The sequence below is a fragment of the Eleutherodactylus coqui genome, chromosome 9 (genome assembly GCF_035609145.1).
Source record: "Eleutherodactylus coqui strain aEleCoq1 chromosome 9, aEleCoq1.hap1, whole genome shotgun sequence".
Lineage (NCBI taxonomy): Eukaryota > Metazoa > Chordata > Amphibia > Anura > Eleutherodactylidae > Eleutherodactylus > Eleutherodactylus coqui.
The window spans coordinates 149,560,836-149,583,247 of record NC_089845.1 but is presented as its reverse complement, the minus strand read 5'-3'; the positions used below and the strand labels follow the sequence as shown (position 1 = coordinate 149,583,247).

Below are 22,412 nucleotides of genomic sequence, written 5' to 3'. Positions count from 1 at the left end.
CTATAGCCATAAGCGAGGTTTGAGAACCCCGCCTCCAGCAATAGATTGCTGTGATTGGTTCTCGATACTAGCTCAATGCCCAATCACGGCCATTTCGTTGACTGGCTCTGCCAATCAAAGCTCGCCTGTATCCTAATTCGATGTACTTTTGCCTAAAAATAACAATTTTAATTATTTCAATATTTTATCAGAAAAGGTCACCCTGAAATCATTATGGATCTATATAGATTCAATGTATATCCATACATCCAGTGATATGATTTCGGGAGGCTGGGCGGGAGCTTACTATTTGTATAAATGGAGGGAAAAAATGAAAGCAGACGATCCTCTCCTTTAATTTGTTCTTGCTATTGTACAACAAGAATGGCCGCTATTCACTGCTAATTATATGACTAAGTCTGAAACTGCTACAGGATGGGATTTAACCTAATATTAGTGTCCTGCTCCTGACTCATACCTGCAAGAGGGATTGGTTCTACCTGAATAGACCAGAGCACAAGGTAGTGACAGGCACGCTGATTCCAGCGATATGTCTGCTCTGTGTATACATGCAGTAGTTTGGGAGAAACTTACTGTTTATTAATAGCAGCGATACATAGAGGACTACAGAAAGTAGCCCTCCATATTCATAAACTGCAGCTAGCCACGCCCACTCTACCCTCCAGCCACTGATTGACAGCTATCTCAGTAACAGGCAGGCAGCTGTCAATCATTGGTTGGAGGGTGGGGGGCGTGGCTAGCTGCAGCTTATGACCAAGTCTATTTTCTGTAGTGCCTGCCGCTAATCTAGGTTCCTCCCAAACTACTGCAGATCCACACAGCAGACCTATCTCTGTAATCAGTGTGCCCGTCACCATCTTATACCGCCCTCAGAGGGCTTCAAAAAGGTGGTGACACATTCTCTTTAAACCGACCGTCTAGACTTTTATTGCCCGACACAGCAGCAGATCAGAAGAGGCAGAGCTGTAGGGGGAGGGTAAGAGCAGCAGCCCCAACCAATGATGACAGGGGGTGTGTCTCCCTGAACCAATGATGAGATAGGAGGTGTGTTTCAGACTGCTGTGGACACTACAGATAAACTGTAGTCACTGCTCACCGCTGTAACGGAGACGAGCTAAAACGCAGCCATGGAGCACGATCTGAGGAAAATAAACAGCAGGTAATCCTCGCCTGTAGGCACTGACTTGCAGATCATTTTTGAACTTAAAGGGGTTGTCTCGTGAAAGCAAGTGGGGTTCAGCACTTCTGTATGGCGATATTAATGCACTTTGTAATATACATCGTGCATTAATTATGAGCCATACAGAAGTTATTCACTTACCTGCTCCGTTGCTAGCGTCCCCGTCGCTATGGATCCGTCTAAATTTGCTGTCTTCTGGCGTTTTTAGACGCGCTTGCGCAGTCCGGTCTTCTCCCTGGTGAATGGGGCCGCTTGTGCCGGAGAGCTGGTCCTTGTAGCTCCGCCCCATCACATGTCCCGATTCCAGCCAATCAGGAGGCTGGAATCGGCAATGGACCGCACAGAACCCACGGTGCACCATGGGAGAAGACCCGCGGTGCATCGTGGGTGAAGATCCCGGCGGCCATCTTGGTAAAGGAAGAAAGAAGTCGCCGCAGCGCGGGGATTCGGGTAAGTAATAAACTTTTTTTTTTTTTTTAACCCATCCCTTGGGTTTGTCTCGCGCCGAACGGGGGGCCTATTGAATAAAAAAAAAACCCGCTTCGGCGTGAGACAACCCCTTTAAGACTTACAGTAACGTGCTTAAAGGCGGGCTTCACATGGGCGTATTTGCGTGTGCAATAGGCAGAGAATAGAACCCATTGATTTCCATGGGTTTGTTCACATTTCTGTATTTTGCGCGTATTTCAGTCACACAAAAAAAACAAATAGAACATGCTGTATTTTTCAACATATTTGCGCACCAAAGATCCCCATAGACGTAAATAGGGGTGCGCGAAAGTTAAGAAGATGCGTGAAGCACTGTGTAATGGCGCTAGAAAAAGAACACATCTGGAAGCTATTAAGACTAATTTGCCATTTCAGTCGATGCGTCTCTGTTTGCCGCACGCAAATGAACACGCGCAAAAAGTACAATAAAATACGCCGACGCGCATGCAAAAAAGCATTGTTCATTCTGCAGAATCTCAGCATTCAGGCGCGTGAAAATCCGCATATGATTATGTGAGGCCGGCCTAACGGTAAAGATCTAACCTCTTAGTAATCTCATTATTGTATGTCTTACAGTGAAACTCTGCTGACAACCAACACCTAACCCGCAATCATGACCGAGTTCTGGTTGATCTCTGCTCCTGGGGAGAAAACATGCCAACAGACCTGGGAAAAGCTCATGGCCGCCACTACCAAGAATAACAACCTGTCCACCAACCACAAGTTTAACATACCTGACTTAAAGGTAAGTTAAAGGTGTTGTCCGGAGGTATCATTAGTTGATCGGTTGGGATCCCCACCAATCATCTATTGTTCGCCAGGCCTGCTGTTATAGTGGACTGAGCCTGAAGTGGACAGCTCTGTCCATAGTACAGTGGCCTGCTTTGGCACTGCAGGCACAGCACCAATTGAATTCAATGGTAGTTGCTCCTGGAATACCAACCTGGGACGCTGCTTCTGACTCTGTCTGCAATGATAGTGGGCCTGGCAAACAGCTGATTGGTGGGGATTCGTAGTAGTGGACCCCCGATGATCAACTATCCTGAGGATAAGACATCAGTAGTAAAGTCCCAGAACACGGCATTAAGGGCTTATTCAGACCACCTTGTCCGATTTGGTTAGTGAAACATGAGTGAAGCTTCGTATAGTTGTGTGCCTTGGGCATACGGAGAAGGAACCAGTGACAGTAAACTACCTCGCCTTATTTTTTGCATTGCTTCGTAGTCGTAGGATGCATCCTCTTCCACTGAATAACTGCTTTAGAAAAAATATTAATTGACCCGGACCTCTGAAAGGCGGGGCGGTGGGGGCATTGGGGATGTATATCAGTTTGCCCTGCCGGCCTCGATAGCCATCATTATCAGATCTCCTTGACATTTTGCAGTCTGCTGCCTTTGCCTCTCCCGCTGCAGTAGTGCGGTACGTTTCCTCCGTGCCGCTGTCTATGGTCACGTTGACCCCACCTCAAAGTGTCTCGGCTCTTTCACTTGGTATTGTGGCTACCAATTTCATGCTGTTTCGGGCAGTTTATGAAGTCGTATAACTTCTGTTCCTGCAGGTCGGCACTCTTGATGTCCTGGTCGGCTTGTCTGATGAACTCGCTAAATTGGATTCATTCGTAGAAGGGTAAATGCTATATTATATATGTTTACAATGCAAAAGACTACATGTACCTTAAAGGAGTTGTCCGGCCACACAGGGTAAAAATTTTTATAATGCTGCTGCTTCCCTTTCAGTAAGGATAGTAACAGACAGCATACTAGGGCTCAAACTGGCCGGCAGATCAGCTGCAATGTCAGTTTATTACCTTAGACTGATCTTCTCTGCAGTTTTCAAAGATGGCGCCTCTGTGCTGCCTTCTCACATGCCCTGCGCCCCCCCCCCCCTCTTGTGCGCGCTCCCGATGGTAGTAAGACATGAAAAGGCAGGATTTCCCTCAGCTCACGTCCTAGCCCCGCCCACGACACGCCCACCTCTATTGAACTGCTCTACAGTCCTCCCCGCCCAGGCCCCGCCCCCTGCTAAAGTAAAGTAAAACATTTCCCCACACACACATGCCCTCATAGTGCCCCTCTCACAATGACCCCCCTCCCCACACTTCTGTCAGCCGGGTCAATGCACATATACATCACTGCACCCCCCCCCCTTCCCCTGCACACATCCATCCATCCATCCATCGATCTCTCCCACTCCACACCCCCCCCCCCCCTTCCCCCGGGACTTCTGTCAGCCGGTCCGTGCACACCACACACACATCACTGCCCCCCCCCCCTTCCCCTGCACACATCCATCCATCCATCCATCCATCGATCTCTCCCACTCCACACCCCCCCCTTCCCCCGGGACTTCTGTCAGCCGGTCCGTGCACACCACACACACACATCACTGCCCCGCCCCCCCCCCCCCCCCCCCCGTGCACACATCCATCCATCCATCCATCTCTCCAACATTTCTCCCCTTCTCCCCTACTCCCCTTCTCCCCTTCTCCCCTTTCACATACTTTTAAAGTCCCGACGGTCCCGACAGCGGCAGGCAGACACTCACTCCGCTCTGGTATATGAAACCAGGAAGTGAGTGTACTGCGCATGCGCCGACCGGCGGCGCGCGTCCGCTGCGATGAAGAGGTAAAGAGCGCGGTCCCGGCAGAAGAAAGAAGGACTGCGCATGCGCGGAAGGGAAGAGGAGCGTTCCAGCGCCGACGAGAGCTGCTGCCGGCCCGACAAGAAATGCAGAAGATTTCTTGTCGTAACCTGGGACGACCGAGGGTCAACACAGGGGGGGGGCACCCCTAAAGGTAAGTCCAAAACTTCTGTTTGCTTCATTTTCCATGCACAATGTATATTACAAAGTGCATGGAAATGGGCAAACAGAAGTAATGAGACCTGATGTTTCTGGCCGGACAACCCCTTTAAATGGGGAAATGCTTTATATATATATATATATATATATATATATATATATATATATATATATATATATATATATATATTAATATATATATATATATATATATATTAGTGTGTGATGAGATTCTAGCCTTAGGTCCTCCATGTTAATTCACGGACAGCACACAGACCCATTACAGCCTATGAGGTTACGCACACCACTAAACTCATTACATGTCCTATTCTTGTCTGTATCCTCAATGAAAATGAATATCAGTACGCGGGCCGTCTGTATATTGGACCGCACACAGGCAGGTGTCCATTTGGTGTCCAATGCGAGTTGTGTCTGAACTTTTTGAGTGCAACTTAGACACATAGTAAGTGTGTCAGAGGCCTAAATCATGTATCCCATGACCCCTTTTCCATTGAAGTTCAAAGTGAGGAAGAAGTGGCCAGTAGAGATGAGCGAGTATACTCGAGGGAGTAGTGCCTTAGCCGAGTATCTCCCCGCTCATCTCTAAAGATTCGGGGGCCGGCGCAGGTGACAGGTGAGTTGTGGCGGGGAGTGGGCGGGAGAGAGGGAGATCCCCGCTTCGTTCCTCCCCGCTCTCTGCTGCCGCTCCCCGCCGGCCCCTGAATCTTTAGAGACGAGCGGGGAGATACTCGGCTAAGGCATTACTCGCTCAAGTAATCTGCCTTAGCGAGTATACTCACTCATCTCTAGTGGCCAGTAAGGAAGAAGTATTCCAGATAGTTAAAAGGTTTTGCAGCTGGATGTATACGTTGTCTCATGCACTTACCAGTATAGATGGTGAACTGGGATTGAGTTCCTCTGTAAGATTTTTTCTTCTTCCTAACCCCTGACGAATGCTGTGTAGCTGGTAGTGTGCACATGTATGACCACCGTTGCATTCCATTCCCACTATGGGTGGGTACAGCAAACCCACTGTGATGCGAAGAGGAGGACATGGGACCACCCGGGGATCAGTGGGGGGCTCAGCTGTGAGAATCCTACTGATCAAACGTTTTGACTAGTATACTATAATTCTATAAGATTTTTATCTGGTAATGTCCTGTCAACCCCGGCCTCCATGCAGTGAGAGGTGTTCCCCACTCCCTTCGGGGGCGCTACATTAGATCTGACTGGGCTCCCTCCACTCTTGGTCACGTCAGTGGTCACAGGTCGGGAGTCAATGAACACAAATCTAACTCCTGCCATGAGCGACGTGCTCAGGTGAAATATTTATTACATAGTGTCCCCCAAGGGAGGGCAGAATACTCTTAAGGCCCAATGTCCACGGCGGAATTTAATTGCGGAATTCGTGTGATCCGCAGTTCTAGCGACCCATAGACAATCATGGGCACCCGCAGATTAATTCAAGCATGCAGATTTGGTTTGCGGACCTTTTGGTCTGGAAAAAAATTGCAGCATTCTCCATTTTGCTGCGGGTCCCGCACGGACGGCTTCGGTTGAAGTCAATGGAAGTTGTACCATCCACGGCCCGCCGCAGATGACACTGTGTTTGGAAGAAAGCAGCCATGCTTTTTTTTAACCCTGGACAACCCCTTTAAGAGTTAGAGCATTTTCAGTAGAAACTATAAAATAAGAATTCCAAACATATCAGAGGTTTCATTCTGCTCGGTTAGCCATGTTATCCTCAGTAATGTACACATTGGCATGTTAGTTACCTTTTAAGTGCTTTTCTAAAGCTTTTAATGTGTTCAAGCAGCACCTTCTTTTCTCAACCTGTGAACGGATCAGCTTGACTGTTTGTCCAGGGATTATTTACCCTGGAAAAAAGACGGCTAAGGGGCGACCAAATAACAATGTATTAATACATGAGGGGACGATACAAGGATCTCTCCCATGATCTGTTTATACCCAGGACTGCGACTGTAACAAGAGGGCATCCGCTACGTCTAGAAGAAAGCAGGTTTCATCACCAACATAGAAGGGGGTTCTTTACTGTAAGAGCAGTGAGACTGTGGAACTCTCTGCCTGAGGAAGTGGTGATGGCAAAATCCATAGAGGAGTTTAAAAGGGGACTTGATGTCTTTCTGGAGAGGAAGGATATTATAGGTTATAAATCTTAGATTAAGTGTCAATCCGGGTATACAGGCAGGTAGGAACTATTAGGGGTTGATCCAGGGAACAGTCTGATTGCCATTAGGGAGTCGGGAAGGAATTTTTTCCCCAAATGGGCTAATTGGCTCCTGCCTCTTGGGTTTTTTTGCCTTCCTTTGGATCAACAACACAGGAGGAAAGACAGGCTGGACTAGACAGACATTGTCTTCATTCGGCTTTACATACTATGTTACTATGTTACTATGTAGTGGTACAGCCTCTAGCTTGGATACAAGATCTGATACACCGGGCATGGAGGCTCTAGTACCCTGTTGTTCTGCCTCTAGTTTGGATGCAAGATGTGATACGTGTGGCTTTGGGACATACAGGTTCTGTATGGTATACTGTGACGTATCGCTCCACATTTGCTGTAACTGAGCCTCTGGATCATGCAAACTCATAGGCTGTCGAACTTGTGTCCCAGTTGGTCCCATACATGTTCTATTGGTGATAAATCTGGCAACTGGGCTGCCATGGAAGTGTGACAATGTTATGGAGGACTACCTGTGACACCCTTGCTGTATGTGGCCAATTGCTTCAAAGTGCCCCTTGGAAGTCCTGCCATAAGACGAACACATGTGGCTGCAGGATGTCCTGAACATCTTGCTAAGCTGTCATTGTCCCTCGTACCACTACTAGGGGTGACCGACTGTCGTATGTGATGGCTCCACAGACCGTCATGCCAGCAGGGGGCAGTGTACTGCTCCACAGCAAAGCCAGGATTGAGGCGCTCACTGCAAGTTCTTCAGATACAAACATGGCCGTCGTCGGTGCCAAAACTAAGCCTGGATTTATTACTGAAGACAACCCGGTTCCCCTCCATAGCATCCAGTTTAATTGTTCATGACACCCCTGCAAACAGATGTAATGGTGGGTGTCAAAGGCCGTACATGTAATGGGGGCCGCAAGACCAAATGTCCTTCAGCCAAGTGCCTGTAAATGGTTCTGGCAGACATAGGATTGTAACAATGGCGCCACCTGTCTCTGGATGGTGGACAACGAACCAGTTGGAGCTGCTCATGATTGTTGGATGATAAGATGATGCTCTCTACAAGTGGTCTATCGAAAGCATACTAAGCCCGGTCGCCTTTTCTGCGTGCCCTCACACATCCACTGATCACAACACCTCCTAACAGTCTGGTCAAAATGGCAATACGTCAATACGACCATCCAGTTTCTTGCATCGTAATAATGCGCCCCCTGTCAAACTGTTGACGGGGTGAAATCTCTTCTCTGCGTCGTAGAGGCGTCTAGTGGTCAACAAGCTCTACACAAGAGGAATAAGAGGTCACTACACACAAGGAGCCTCCGAGAGCCTCTTGTAGGCCAAGAGTGGAGTCACTTTTAGGACCTCAGGTGGCAAGACCGTCCATCTAATCATTTGCATATCTGCCTGAGATGTATCTGCATGCTCCTCCAAGGGGCTTGGCCTTTTTTGACAATGAGTGTATATAAAATGGCAAATCAAGGAGCAAGTAATGATCTAGGATCCACTAATATATATAGAAAGGTAAATCAAGGAGCAAGTAATTATGGGTAATGAGCACTTTACTGTGAGGGGGCTGCCGTCTGTAGTAATAGATTTAGCATTCACATTAATTTGATTGCAATTTAAAATCTGAATGGTAAATTTCTACACGCTGATTTATGAATTTAAAGCAGCAGCTGCCGAACACGAACGCCTTCTAAGAAGAATGATCCGCTGATTGTACCAAAGCAAGATCTTTATTTTCCTTGTCTACATGCCCAAACCGCACTAAATGCACAATAATGTAAAATTATTGAAATACTAGAAAGTTCTGGAAGGTTTATCAGAGATATTCTCACCCCCTCCAGCACCTTAATCAGAGGTAGTGGTGGAGTAGGTGCCCCCCGTGTACTGTAATATACACGGACGTGCCAAAAGTCATGGGATAGCAGTATGTAAACTGATTATGAAGTGGCGTTCCATCAGGTGATGACCTGGGAGCATCCACACCTGTATAAGTTGTGAGGTCTTATCTTGGGATTGAGGTTGAACACCGGTCAGCGTGTTCATGGCCAGGCGATGTGAAGTATCGGAGATCGAACCAGGCATGCTGGTGGGTGCAAGATGGACGGGACATTGAGTTTCTGAAGTTAGGCAGGTATTTAACGTCCTTCGACCCACAGTGTCTCGTGTGGCGGGAATACATCATAGAAGACATTACCATGCATGGGAAAGATTCTAACAAATGTTGCAGAGGGTGAAATAAAGAGGTTGTTTGATGCGGCTGTGCTGTCTCTCCTTTTAAATGATTGTCTTAGATTTTTTTTCAAAGTGGGTGGGGGGTGGGGAGGAAATATTAACCCTTTCCAATCCACTCTGACGTCTAAAGACACTCTGATTGAAGGCTGTACAGCTCCGATGTCGGAAGACGTCCGGCAGGGTATTCTTTCTGTATATTACTAGCTGCTCTGTTGTCGGGGGGGGGGGGGGGGGGGGGCCTCTCCAGCATGTCCCATACCGCAGTACTGGCTCTAGCCAGCAGATGGCACCATTGTATAATGGCAGAAAGAGAAAGTCCACTAGGAAACCCTGAATCTAAAATTGGATTGCAAAGGGTTAATTGAAATTGAATGGTTATTGTTATTCTACACTGGTGCTTGAAAGTTTCTGAACCCTTCAGAATTTTCCGTATCTCTGATTATATTTGATGTAAAACTATATCACTCCTAAAAGTAGAGAGAAGAAAATCAAACATGAGTGAAAAATAGTAGATTTGGTCATATATTTATTGAGGAAATTGGAGTTAAAGGGGCTTTCCAGGGTGACCACTGTTGATGACCTAACCTCAGGATAGGTCATCAATAGTTGATCAGCTGGGGTCTGTCGTTCGGGACCCCGACCGATCAGCTGAGCGGGTACATGCTGTCAGCGTCACAATAACACAGAGGTTGAAGCGGCAGTCTCTGCACCGGCCTCTGTGTAGTGGCCGGCGCTTGTAACTGCAGGCACGGCTCTTATGGATTTCAGTGAGAGCCGTGCTTGCAGTTACAAGCAGCGGTCACTATACAGAGGTCACGCGGAGACTTCCGCTCCCACCTCTGTGTATTTGCCGCGCGGACAGCATGCACCCGCTCAGCTGATCGGTCTGGATCCCAAGTGACGGACCCCAGCTGATCAACTATCGATGACCTATCTGTAGGATAGGTCATCGATGGTATTCTCCCTGGAAAACCCCTTTAAGTGTGGACTGACAGGTGTGAGTGGGTGACCATATTTACTTTAAGAGAAGGCAACGTTTATGGAAGTGTATCATGGCATTAACAAAGAAGGTTTCTGTGGACTTCAGAAGGAGTGTTGTTGATCCTCATCAGGCTGGAACATGTTACAAAACCATCTCTAAAGATTTTAGATTCCACCAATCAACAGTCAGACAGATTGTGTACAAATGGAGGAAATTCAAGACCGTTATTGCCTTCCCCAGTGGTCAACCAACAACGATCACGCATCACGTCAAGAGCAAGACTTAGAATAATCTGCAAAGTCATGAAGGAGCCCTAAGGTAACATTTAAGCAACTAAAGGCCTTTCTCACATTAGCTAATGGAGGACAGTGAACAACAATGGTGTGCAGGCCTGTCTACAGTCTGCTAAAGATCACTGGGACAAGCCAGAAGGTTATTGCAGCAATGTTTTGTGGACGGGTGAGAACAAAATACAACTTTTTGGCTTAAATGAGAAGTGTTATGTTTGCAGAAAGAAAAGTACTACATTACAGCACAAGAACCTCGTACGATCTGTAAAACATGGTTGTGGTAGTATCAAGCTTTGGGCCTGTTTTTGCTGCATCTGGGACAGTTTAGCTTGCCATCATTGGAAGAATGAAATCTGAATTATACCAGCAAATTCTAACGGGAAGTGTTAGGACATGTGTCCGTGAGCTGAGGCTCAAGAGAACGTGTGTCATGTAGCAAGACAGCAACCCAAAGCACACAGGTTGTCCTACAAAAGAATGGTTAGAGAAGAGTAAAGTTACAGATTTGGAATAGCCAAGTCAAAGTCCTGACGTTAACCCTATAGAAATGTTGTGGAAGGACCTGAAGCGAGCAGCTCATGGGGGGGGAAGCCCACCAACATAACAGAGATGAAGGCGTTTCGTAAAGAGGAATGAACTAAAATTCTTCCAAGTGGACTAATCAAGAACTACTGCAGTTATTGCTGCACAAGGGAGTCCCATCAGATACTTTTGCCACTCACAGGTATGTGATTTTTGGATCACCTTCCTCAATAAATGGCCAAGTCTAATATTTTTGGCTCATTGGTTTGATTTGGTTCTCAATTAATTTTTAGTACTCGTTTTGAAAAAATCGGATGTAATTTTTTTGGTCGAATGTAAGCAGAAAAATGAAAAAATTCTGGCGAGGTCACAAACATTCGAGCACCACTGTAGGGGGTTTCTTCCAAAATGTGACCATTTCTGTAATCTAGTTAATGAGATAATTGTATTATGATATCACAGCCAGCTTTACTCAGATGAAGGATTTTAGGTCACTATGTTTCTTTCTTTCACAGAACGGTGAAGAAGGTAGCGCAGTACATGGCCGATGTCTTGGAGGACAGCAGAGACAAGGTGCAGGAGAACCTCTTGGCCAGTGGAGGTATAACCTGTTTAGTAGCAAACCACTAAGATATTGCTAACTTTTTCTGACCACTGTTTTAGGATCCCTACTGATAAGTGCCTGTACGGATATAGCAAAGCTTAACTTGAAGATGATAACTTTCTGCCAGCTGTTATCTTAAGCCATTAAAAAGCTGCTGTTCTCTTAAAGGGGTTTTCCAGTGAAATGCTATTGATGACCTATCATCAGGATAGATCATCAATAGTTAATTGGCCGGGGTCAGTCACTTGGGAGCCGACTGCTCAGCTGAGCGGGTGCATGCTGTCAGCGCCGCAAATACACAGAGATCAGAGCGGAAGCTTCCGTGCGACCTATATGTAGTGGCCGGTGCTTGTAACTGAGAACTGTGCCTACAATTACAAGCGTAGGCCACTACACAGAGGTCGGCGCAGAGGCTTTCGCTCAGACCTCTGTATATTTGCGTGCTGACTGCATGCACCCGCTCATCTGATAGGCTGGGGCCTGTCGCTCCGGCTCCAGAAAAATGAGGTTTATCCACACACATTTCTGTGCCTATTCTTACGCGTTTCAAAGCTGTGAAGTCTTGAGCTTTGAAACATGTAGGCATTGGGCACAGAAATATGTGCGGATAAACCTCATTTTTATGAATATGTAATAAAGAATATTCTTTTATGGAGCTGGAATTTTTTTTTTTGCAATTTTTATAGTGAATTCTGGCAGGTGAAAACGGAAAGTTCTGCTGTTACAGACCACTAAAATGATGTGGACAACGATATCCCTTCACATCACTACCTGAAAGTGTCATAATTAGAGATGAGCGAGCGTACTCGGATAAGCACTACTCGCTCGAGTAATTTGCTTTATCCGAGTATCGCTGTGCTCGTCCCTGAAGATTCGGGTGCCGGCACGGAGCGGGGAGCTGCAGGGGAGAGCGGGGAGGAACGGAGGGGAGATCTTTCTCTCCTTCTCTCCCGCCCGCTCTCCCCTGCGACTCACCTGTCAGCCGCAGCGGCACCCGAATCTTTAGACCCGAGCACAGCGATACTCGGATAAAGCACATTACTCGAGTGAGTAGTGCTTTTCCGAGTACGCTCGCTCATCTCTAGTCATAATGAGTTCCAGATACCGAGATCAACATTGGAGAGGCCTGGTTAGACATGTACAGCCTTAAAGGGGTTGTCCCGCGCCAAAACGGGTTTTTTTTTTCAATAAGGCCCCCGTTCGGCGCGAGACAAACCCAATGCATGTGTTAAAAAAAACAAAAAACGTTTAGTACTTACCCGAATCCCCGCGCTGCGGCGACTTCTTCCTTACCTTAGCAAGATGGCCGCCGGGATCTTCACCCACGATGCACCGTGGGTCTTCTCCCATGGTGCACCGTGGGCTCTGTGCGGTCCATTGCCGATTCCAGCCTCCTGATTGGCTGGAATCGGCACACGTGACGGGGCGGAGCTACGAGGACCAGCTCTCCGGCACGAGCGGCCCCATTCACCAGGGAGAAGACCGGACTGCGCAAGCGCGTCTAATCGGGCGATTAGACGCTGAAATTAGACGGCACCATGGAGACGAGGACGCTAGCAACGGAGCAGGTAAGTGAATAACTTCTGTATGGCTCATATTTAATGCACGATGTATATTACAAAGTGCATTAATATGGCCATACAGAAGTGTATACCCCCACTTGCTTTCGCGGGACAACCCCTTTAAGACTCAGTCTATTTTGCAGTTTCTTTCAATCAGTTGGTGTGACCCCCCCCCCCCCCCCACCCCGCCACTAACTGGAAGTTCTGACAAATCGCCAAGATATGCCAGAGGGTTTGTACAATGACAGTACCTCTACTATAGAGCATATATCACTGCCTTGGGTCCCTTTAAATTAGTTTTCTTGGAAGATGGCTTGGGACACCTTTTAAGAAGCAATCTATCTCCATTTATCAGACTCAGGGCAGAGACGATGTTTTTTATTTACTAGGTAGGGATTTTGGGAACCTGGTTGCTGGAATCGTCCCGATAGGCTCACGTGAATGTATGGCATTGTGATTCTATGCATCAAGTAGGATTAACCCATTTATCATATATGATTGCCAACGAACAGAAACAATTGACTACTTTTTACGTGACTTTATTTTATAATAATAATCTTTATTTCTATTGCGCCAACGTGTTCCACAGCACTTTACAAATTATAGGGTACATGAACCAACAAAATCAGACATTACCTCAAGTAGTAAAGTAATCAATTGAACTGTGGGAGTGAGGGCCCCGCTCACCAACACTTACGGTCTATGAGGAAGTGGGAGTACAGGAGGTACAGGAGCTCGTTCTGTACAATGGGCCAGCCATCTTTTATGAAAGTGTGTGTGTGTGTGTGTATATAGATATATATATTTGTGTATGAGCTGGTTATTAGTCATTATTTGTGGGTGCCCAGACTGTGGAGGATACAGTGAGATGAAGGGGATAAAGTTCTGAGCGAGAATATAGAAAAGGGGTAAATGAAATGGAAAATAGTTAAATTAGTGAATGTGATAGGCCTTCCTAAAAAGATGTGTTTTTAGGGCACGTTGAAACCTGTGGGTGTTTGGGATTAACCTGATTGTCTGGGGTAGCGCATTCCAGGGAACTGGTGCAGCTTGGGAAGAGTCTGAGAGATAAGATTGGGAGGTCCTGATTATGGAGGAACTAAAGATACTTTTACATGGGTCCAATATAGGGCCCAAACTTTCCTACAAACACTTGTTCACCCGACAATCAGGCTTTGTTAAAGGACAAAAATGTTGTTTTGATGAGCAGGAAATTGTTCACTGGTCAGTTACACATCTTACCATGTAAACAGGGAGATGTACCGACTATCAATGACAGCTTTATGAGGACAAACGATCCTATAGAGCAGATAATCCGTCCATGTACATGGAGGGAACCAGTGCTGACCGACATGCTCATTGTGGGTCAGTAGTTATTAGCACGGGCAGATTATCTGCATACGTAAAAGGATCCTTAAGCCCCCATTTACACGCAATGATAATAGCTCAAAATTCGCTCAAGCTATGGCTTTAGATTGATAACCATTGCGTGTAAACACTTCCATCTTTCACTCTTCAGCTGAACCATTATTTTTAGGTGAGCATAAAATTCATGTCTCAGTCGGAGAGAGATAGCAGGGACTGCACGCTGTGTTCTCCACGGGAGCAGCTGATTATATTGTATTCGGCTGACAGCCTGTGTGAAGACAATGCAGGTGAGCGCAAAGTCCAGGCCACATGCTGGGATTTGCAAACAGCTTCTGGAGGTTCATTTGCACGCAAATGAAGTTGATAAAGTGCTAATGGGCATTACTGCCCATTAGCACTTAATGCAAAATGATCGTTAAAACTGTCAATCTTTCAATCCTTTGAAAGATTGTTTTTGCATGTAAATGAGCCTTAAGTCTAAGGCCATTAGCAGAATGGAAAGGACAGGTAGGGTAGTAGACCGAGATGAGGGCGATGCAGCACTGTGGAGAGCTTTATGGATAAGGGTGATATATTCTGTATTCTACATATATATATGTATATCTACTTTGAATTGTATGTCCTCTGCCATCTCAGAGTGTAATTATTTAGCATTTTCGAAGTAGTTTTCCCTTTCCTCGATGTTTTAAATGATAGGTTATTCCAACTGTCATTTGAAGAAGATTGAAATACTGTGATTACCTGGTGAAAGCCTCCTTTAATATAACACATTCCAAGTGAGTTAGTCTTTCCATATTGATGGAGACAGTGCAGCATTCAATGGCTCCTTCTAGGGGAGACGACTAACGAGCACATGACTGATATGCATGTGAATCAGCAGCTCGTACCCATGTGACATCGCCCCCTCACTGTTCTCTCTTTTTGTTTTTCAGTGGACTTGGTCACATACGTCACGAGGTTCCAGTGGGATATGGCAAAGTACCCGATTAAACAGTCTTTGAAGAACATTTCAGAAATAATTGCTAAAGTAAGCCTTGTGTTTCAGTAATGTCATTTTCCGTCTTAATGGAAACTCTTGCCCAGGGTGAGGAAAATGGTGTCATGGAAAGGGCAGTAGTGATGTGTGTCTACATTACCGTGACTGAGTGAGAATAATCAGTTGGCGGTTACGGGCTGCTGGTACTGTCAGACAATACATATTGTTGTGTGGGATATCCACATGACACATGGAGACAGTGATACTATATAGAAGCCATATATATGAAGGCAGAGTGACGGGCTGACATTTTCAGGCATCCACAAACAAAACTTTTACCGATCGTTACATTTAGGTAAAGTGATACATACTGTAGGCATGACCGAAGTTTGATCTAAATTTAAAAAACCCCAAAAAGTAGGGGTATAAACATTTTTTGAACATAGTCCTAAATTAACCTGCGGTGCAGATTTTAAATCCGCCTCATATACATTTTTGATGCAGATTGTTTGGCTTTGTGCAAACTGTTCCCCATTGAGTTCAATGGGAAAGTCAAAAATTTACAAGTCCAGAGTGTTGTGCAATCTTATGAGATGGATCTGCAACAAAATCTGCAGGTAGAAATAAAGGAAAATAGTAAAAAGCAAAAACAGATGACTCACCTTCTCGATGTTCTCCCTGCTCCATACGGAGGCTTGCTTGCTCTCCCAGCGGTCTCTGCATCGTGGCCTCCAACAGTATTGTGTGGACATGTGACCGTGACAGCGGCCACATCAGGCAGTACAGCAGAACATCCAGTGCCATTAAAGTGGTTGTTCGAGACTTCAACTAATCCTCAGGATAGGTCCTCAATAGTTGATCAACGGGGGACCGCCACTTGCGATTCCGGCTGATTGCCGGGTGTGCTGTCATTGTGGACTGCACTGCAAGCAGATATCGCAGTCAGCATTGCAGCTGCCTGGGTTGGTATTGCATTGAATCACATTGAATGGGAGCTGTGTCTGCAGTACCAAACCAGGCCACTGCAATATGGACAGCGCTATCTGCTTCCAGCACGGTCTGCACAAACATCGATCAGCTGATCACGGACTCTGCTTAGGATAGGTCAGTAATAGTAAAAGTCCTGGAAAACCCCTTTAAAGAGGAGTGTCCGATCTTCTGATATGACTGGTTTAGTGAATACTTGGCTTCTACTAAAATAACAATGTGAGGCTTTTTTTTTTATAGAACTCTGCATTATGCTGAACCTCTGAGCTTCTTGATCAATTGTGAAGTAACAGTTTTCATTCTCTTATGCTGTTACATAGACGGGCGTGAGACTGCGGTGTACTTGAAGTCTCCTTTTGGAACATTTTCCTATGCCTCTCGTATTAATAGCTGAGATCGGTCCGGTGAGAGCATCTCACACTTTTTCCTTCTGTATACCTGCAGGGTGTTACGCAGATCGACAATGACCTGAAGGCACGAGCCTCCGCCTACAACAATCTGAAAGGAAATCTTCAAAATCTGGAAAGAAAAAATGCGTAAGATTTCCACATTCTATGTCCTTAAACAATCGTCTCTCTAGTGCCCCTTATAGGTAGTCACCTTTAAACTAAGGTCTAATCCTTTAAAGGGGTTGTGTGAGATTAGACACAATTGGAGCAGAGGCCAGGGTTACCGGTTGAATCACCTGGTGCTCTAGCGCCATCTTTCTACTGCTTCCTGATGGCCTTTTTTTTTATAAGACTAAAGCCCCATTTACACGCGACGATTATCGCTTGAAATTCGCTCAAACATTGTCTTTTGAGCGATAATTGTTGCATGTAAATGCTACCACTAGTTGCTTTTCGTCTGAACAATGATTTTTAATTCAGCATAAAAACCATCATTCGGACGGGCGGCTGATAGAAGGGACTGCACGCTGTGATTCTCCATGGGAGTGCTGATAACATTGTATTCAGCTGCAGTCCCGCTGGCAGAACAAAGGGGCTGTAAGCAGATAACAGACCATTTGCTATTATCTGCATACAGCAAAGGGAGCCTCATTTACATGCAAATGAAGGTAATAAGCTGCTAATGGGCATTAGTGCCCATTAGCAGCTTATGAAAACTGTCGATCATCCTATCCTTTGAAATAATTGAGCGATCATCTTTGTGTGTAAATGGGGCTTAAAGCCAATCATTGCGGAGTCCAGTGATGGGCTGCAATGCTCATGTATTTTTGACTCGACGTCAACACTAGGTGGTGCTGCAGTGGAGTGGGACTCAATCGGTAAGTAACACTTATTTTTTTAATTTTCCCTGTCTTTGCCCCAACTTTGTCCAATCTTGGCCAATGCCTTTAAATAGAGGTGAAACGCATCACTGGAGTTTCTGCTTGGTACACTGTATGCATGGTGTCATACTTGGCTGTCACCAAATCTCCTAGCAAATATACATATCCATCCTGACAACATCCTGGTTGCATCGCTAAAAGCAGTATCGTGCCTTTTGGGAGGCATGTCCTTAGACACTATAAAACTGCTACTCAATGCCTGCAACACCCCCAGGTAGTTTTATACATTAGATCAGGGCTGGTTATTAGATCATGCACATATCCTACATTACATCATGCTCCTTAGAAGTTGATGGAGCTCTCCAAATACTTCCTGCGGCTAATACAGTAAATGAGGTGCAGTCACAGATAGCTGATTTGCTGTGGATTTACACAGCAAATCCGCACCAAAATCCACATCAAAAGCCACTGCATTTAATGCGGATCTGCAGCAGATTTCACCCTTTCAATTGAATTCAAATCGAAGGGGTGAAATCTGCTGCAGATCGGCACTAAATGGTGCCAACTTCGGTTCAGATTTGTTGTGGATTTTTTCAGTTGTGGAAATCCACAGAAGTCGGCTACTTGTGAGCGTAATCTTAACCCTTTCCAATCCAATTTGTATCCTGGTTTTCCTAGGGGGCTTACTCTTTTTCTGCCATTATACAACTGCTGGCTAAAACCAGTACTGCATGAGGTGACACGTTGGATAGGCTCCGACAGCAGAGAGGCTGGCAATATACAGTAAGAATACCCCGACGGGTGTCCTCCAGCATCGGAGCTGTACAGCCTTAAATCATAATGTCTTCAGAGGTCAGACAGTGGATTGAGTTAGTAGCTTCAGAGTTCTGTCCCATGAAATGCGTGTGGTAGCCATGGCTAGGGGGCAGGCTCAGATATGGTTCCCCACAGCCATCTGCAAGTTTCTATGTGTTTAATATAGATTGAATCACTTCTTTCTTCTTATGATGTGAGTATCTAAATCCGTTGGAAAATTGGATGTTTTGGGAAGTGAGTCACTTGGCCGCAGATTAACTCATGAATCCTTAACTTCTCCTCTAAGTGCTTCTACAAGAACGCTGTCCGAAATCACAAGTAGGACAACTTAAAGAGACAGTGCTACTGCATCCATTGAACATCTCCTTTAACGCTTGTTTAGGCGCACTATAAGAGGGGGCAATGTATGTAAAACAGCAGGACCGTCTCAGCTGAATGGTCAGGAGGGGTCACCTGACTGCTTTTATTGCAGTTTTAGAGCTAGCCATGTGATCCGTTTTTGGATAGATAGGCTCCAGATATGCCTTCTTTACTATGCTTTGCCTGCTTATTTTTTTTACTGCCAGTGACAGACAAGCTCATCTTGACTGCATTTATGCACCATTAAAGGGGTTGTCCCGCGATAGCAAGTGGGGGTATACACTTCTGTATGGCCATATTAATGCACTTTGTAATGTACATTGTGCATTAATTATGAGCCATACAGAAGTTATTCACTTACCTGCTCCGTTGCTAGCGTCCCCGTCTCCATGGTGCCGTCTAATTTCAGCGTATAATCGCCCGATTAGACGCGCTTGCGCAGTCCGGTCTTCTCCGTGTTGAATGGGGCTGCTCGTGCTGGAGAGCTGCTCCTCGTAGCTCCGCCCCGTCACGTGTGCCGATTCCAGCCAATCAGGAGGCTGAAATCGGCAATGGAACGCACAGAAGCCCTGCGGTCCACCGAGGGTGAAGATCCCGGCGGCCATCTTCGCAAGGTAAGTATGAAGTCGCCGCAGCGCGGGGATTCGGGTAAGTACTACCCGTTTTTTTTTTTTTTTTTTATCCCTGCATCGGGTTTGTCTCGCGCCGAACAGGGGAGCTATTGAAAAAAAAAAAAAAAACCCGTTTCGGCGCGGGACAACCCCTTTAAGGCCTTCTGCACACGGGCGAGTCAGACCCCACATGCAGGATTCCCACAGCAGAGTTCGACCCGGTGCCCGGCCAGTGAACCCTGCGTAGCCGCCTGCACCCAGGCGAGTCAAACCCTGAATTTGGGATTATTGCAGTGGAGTTCGACCCAGTGCTAGGCTGGTGACCCCTGCTTACCTGTCCAGCATCTTCTCCTTTACTGCCAATGTGCTGGGCGGCACATGCGCAGTACAGAGGACGCCGCATCGTTGCTATGGCGATGACGTGGTCTCTCCTGCTGCCAATGTGCCGGCCGGAGCATGCATAGTTGAGAGGACGCTGCGCCGTTGCTAGGGCGATGAAGTGGCTCCTGCGGCCATTCCACAATGATGATTGCGGATTGGCCGCAGGACGGGCAGCTTCCATTGACTTCAATGGAACCCGGCAGTGTGTAGCCCGCAGAAAATCGCAGCATGCCGCGATTTCTTACTGACGAGCGGAAAATCACAATCGATTTGGGCAGGAATTCGCATTTTTCCACAGCATGCTGTGGGCTGGATTTGCTGCGGAATCCCCCTCCGGATTTCACAATACAAACCCGGCTGTGTGCATGGATGTCCCGCCCCGACCGAGGGTCTCCTGACCCAAATTCTGAGCATCATAGGATTCTACAGACGCATAAATGCCGCCAAAATATGTCTGTCACCAGCCTAAGAGAAACTCCACTGAAACTAGCGTTTGATCTTGTCATTTCTTACTTGATGCCTCACCTGACCCAGGTGCTCAGCTCTTTACAGTATGATTAACAGGCTTGTTTCACACGTTGTGGCCACGGCGCAATTTTGACGTGTTTTACGAAAATAACGGTAATGTGTGAACCCAGACCAAGAATTGTGTTTTGTAATGAGCCTCTCACCTCTTTGTCATCGCATGGCCAGGGTAGACTTGTATCCACTGGATGCAAATAATGAAGGTTTCTATAAAATAACAGCAAGAAGAGGTCTAAAAAAACACGAGGAATTGATAGAGAAAGTTTATCGGAAAATTCTATAACATTCTGTTTTATGGCTGAACCCAACATACCTCTTTAACCCTTTGCAATCCAATTTTGGATTTAGGGTTTCCTAGGGGGTTTTCTCTTTCTGCCATTATACAATGGCGCCATCTGCTGGCTAGAGCCAGTACTGCGGTATGGGACATGCTGGAGAGGCCCCTGACAACAGAGCCGCTAGTAATCTACAGTAAGAATACCCTGCTGGACATTTTCCGACATCGGAGCTGTACAGCCTTCAATCAGAACGTCTTCAGACAGCAGACGGGATTAGAAAGGGTTAATAGGAATTGCAGACATTAAATACAAATAGTTTCAGTAAAAAAATGATTTTTCTTAATACTAATAATTCATTTACATATAATTTTGTGTAACCCAAAGAAAGCTTTAAAAAGACTGAATATGGTTTTCATGTCACTGTGTTTTCCCTACAGAGGAAGCTTAATAACCAGAAGTCTAGCTGAAATCGTGAAGAAAGACGACTTTGTCCTGGATTCCGAATACTTGATCACTCTGTTAGTTGTCGTTCCAAAGTAAGTAGTACGATTATAGTCAGTGCAGCACAAGGATAGTATGTGCTGGGATTATATTTACTGGGTGTTGGTCTGGTAGAAAGAAGGCCGTCATCATCACCACTTTAACCCACATCACTTGAGTTCAGGGTCTTCCTTTATTTAGCACAATGATGGCACCCTCCATGGTGAAGCAGAGTCATCTGCACCCCCATCTAAATCCTCGCGGTCATGGTGCTGATATCCTCTAACATTTGAACTCAAAACAAGCATTTAAAGGCCAAGTTGGTGCTATTATTATTAAATGTGTTTGCAAGGTCTAACTACTAGGCCAATAAAAAGCAAAAGTCAGCACTTCCAACAGATAAGTTAAATGTGAAGCTGCACCTAAGCCATAGCTGTGACAATTACAGGAACAGAAGCACGTGCCTCAGAACTCGTACACATTTAAAATCTGAATAAAATTGCGCAAGTGTTGTTTATACTAAACGCATAAAAATTCAAGGTTCTTGGCACATATTTTGATCAAAACATGTGGGCCCATCTGCCATGCTCACACAAACCTTATTAGATGGGTACCTTTTGTATGCAGTGCATTAGTGGAGCAGAAGCTGCCCTCAGTTTTGTTTTACACTCTTTTCACCTATTGTCCCAGGTGACTTGATGAAAGTATATAGGCAGGTATCTAGCTTTCTCCGAGTGCATTGTAGGCCTTTGGCCCAAAGAGTGGTGTCTTTTAGAGCTAGGTACCCACCCAATAGGGTTTGCCTGGATATGGCAGAAGGGTCCACATGCTTTGATCACAGAAGGTGCGGAGAACCTTGCAAGTTCCAAAATTGACTGTTACCACCGCTGATCACAGTGTATAGCACCAAGATTGCTATAAAGAAACATCCAGATTCAAGTGTTTCCTAGCATCAAGATAGCAATAAAATGGTATAAAAATTAAAATGTTTCTGACGAGTTTCCTCTTAGTTGTTCGTAGGTTTATCTGAGGGGGCATAGTCTTTGCAGATTGAAATCACAGAAAGCGGCCACATACTCACTGATACAAGAGGGCAGGCATATAAACCAGATATCCCTCAAACAGGCAGAGGCCAGACTGCTACATGGAGGAGCCAAAAACAGACACTGTCATTGCAGATTGGGGTTAAGTAAAAAAGAAGTGCCAGAATGCTTTCAAATAATAAAAGAAATAATATTCACCTTACTGATCCGCCACTGATTCTGTTCTGATGCTTCCTGGGCTCCCCCACTGATTCATATGTGACCACTGCAGCCAGTCACTGGCTGTCCTGGTCCTTGCTGACGTAGACTTGACCGCTGCAACCAGTCCATGATTAGTGGGTTACTGTAATATCCCTGTAATTTAAGGAGCTGCAAGACCTGCTGACATGTACTGACCACGGACAGGATACGGATCCCCAACACACAGCAGGACTACAAGTTCCCTTGGACA

General features: G+C 46.0%; 1 protein-coding gene across 1 annotated transcript in view; it reads left to right on the top strand.

Annotated features, from left to right (window-relative positions):
• ATP6V1C1 (ATPase H+ transporting V1 subunit C1) overlaps positions 1–22,412 on the top strand; it is a 40,312-nt gene that overhangs the window by 5,200 nt on the left and 12,700 nt on the right. The window contains exons 2-7 of the mRNA XM_066578624.1: positions 2,246–2,414; positions 3,228–3,295; positions 11,216–11,301; positions 15,167–15,261; positions 16,642–16,733; positions 20,876–20,974. Of these exons, the coding sequence (XP_066434721.1) occupies positions 2,283–2,414; positions 3,228–3,295; positions 11,216–11,301; positions 15,167–15,261; positions 16,642–16,733; positions 20,876–20,974 (572 nt within the window). The 5' untranslated portion in view covers positions 2,246–2,282. The remainder of the gene's footprint in view (positions 1–2,245; positions 2,415–3,227; positions 3,296–11,215; positions 11,302–15,166; positions 15,262–16,641; positions 16,734–20,875; positions 20,975–22,412) is intronic.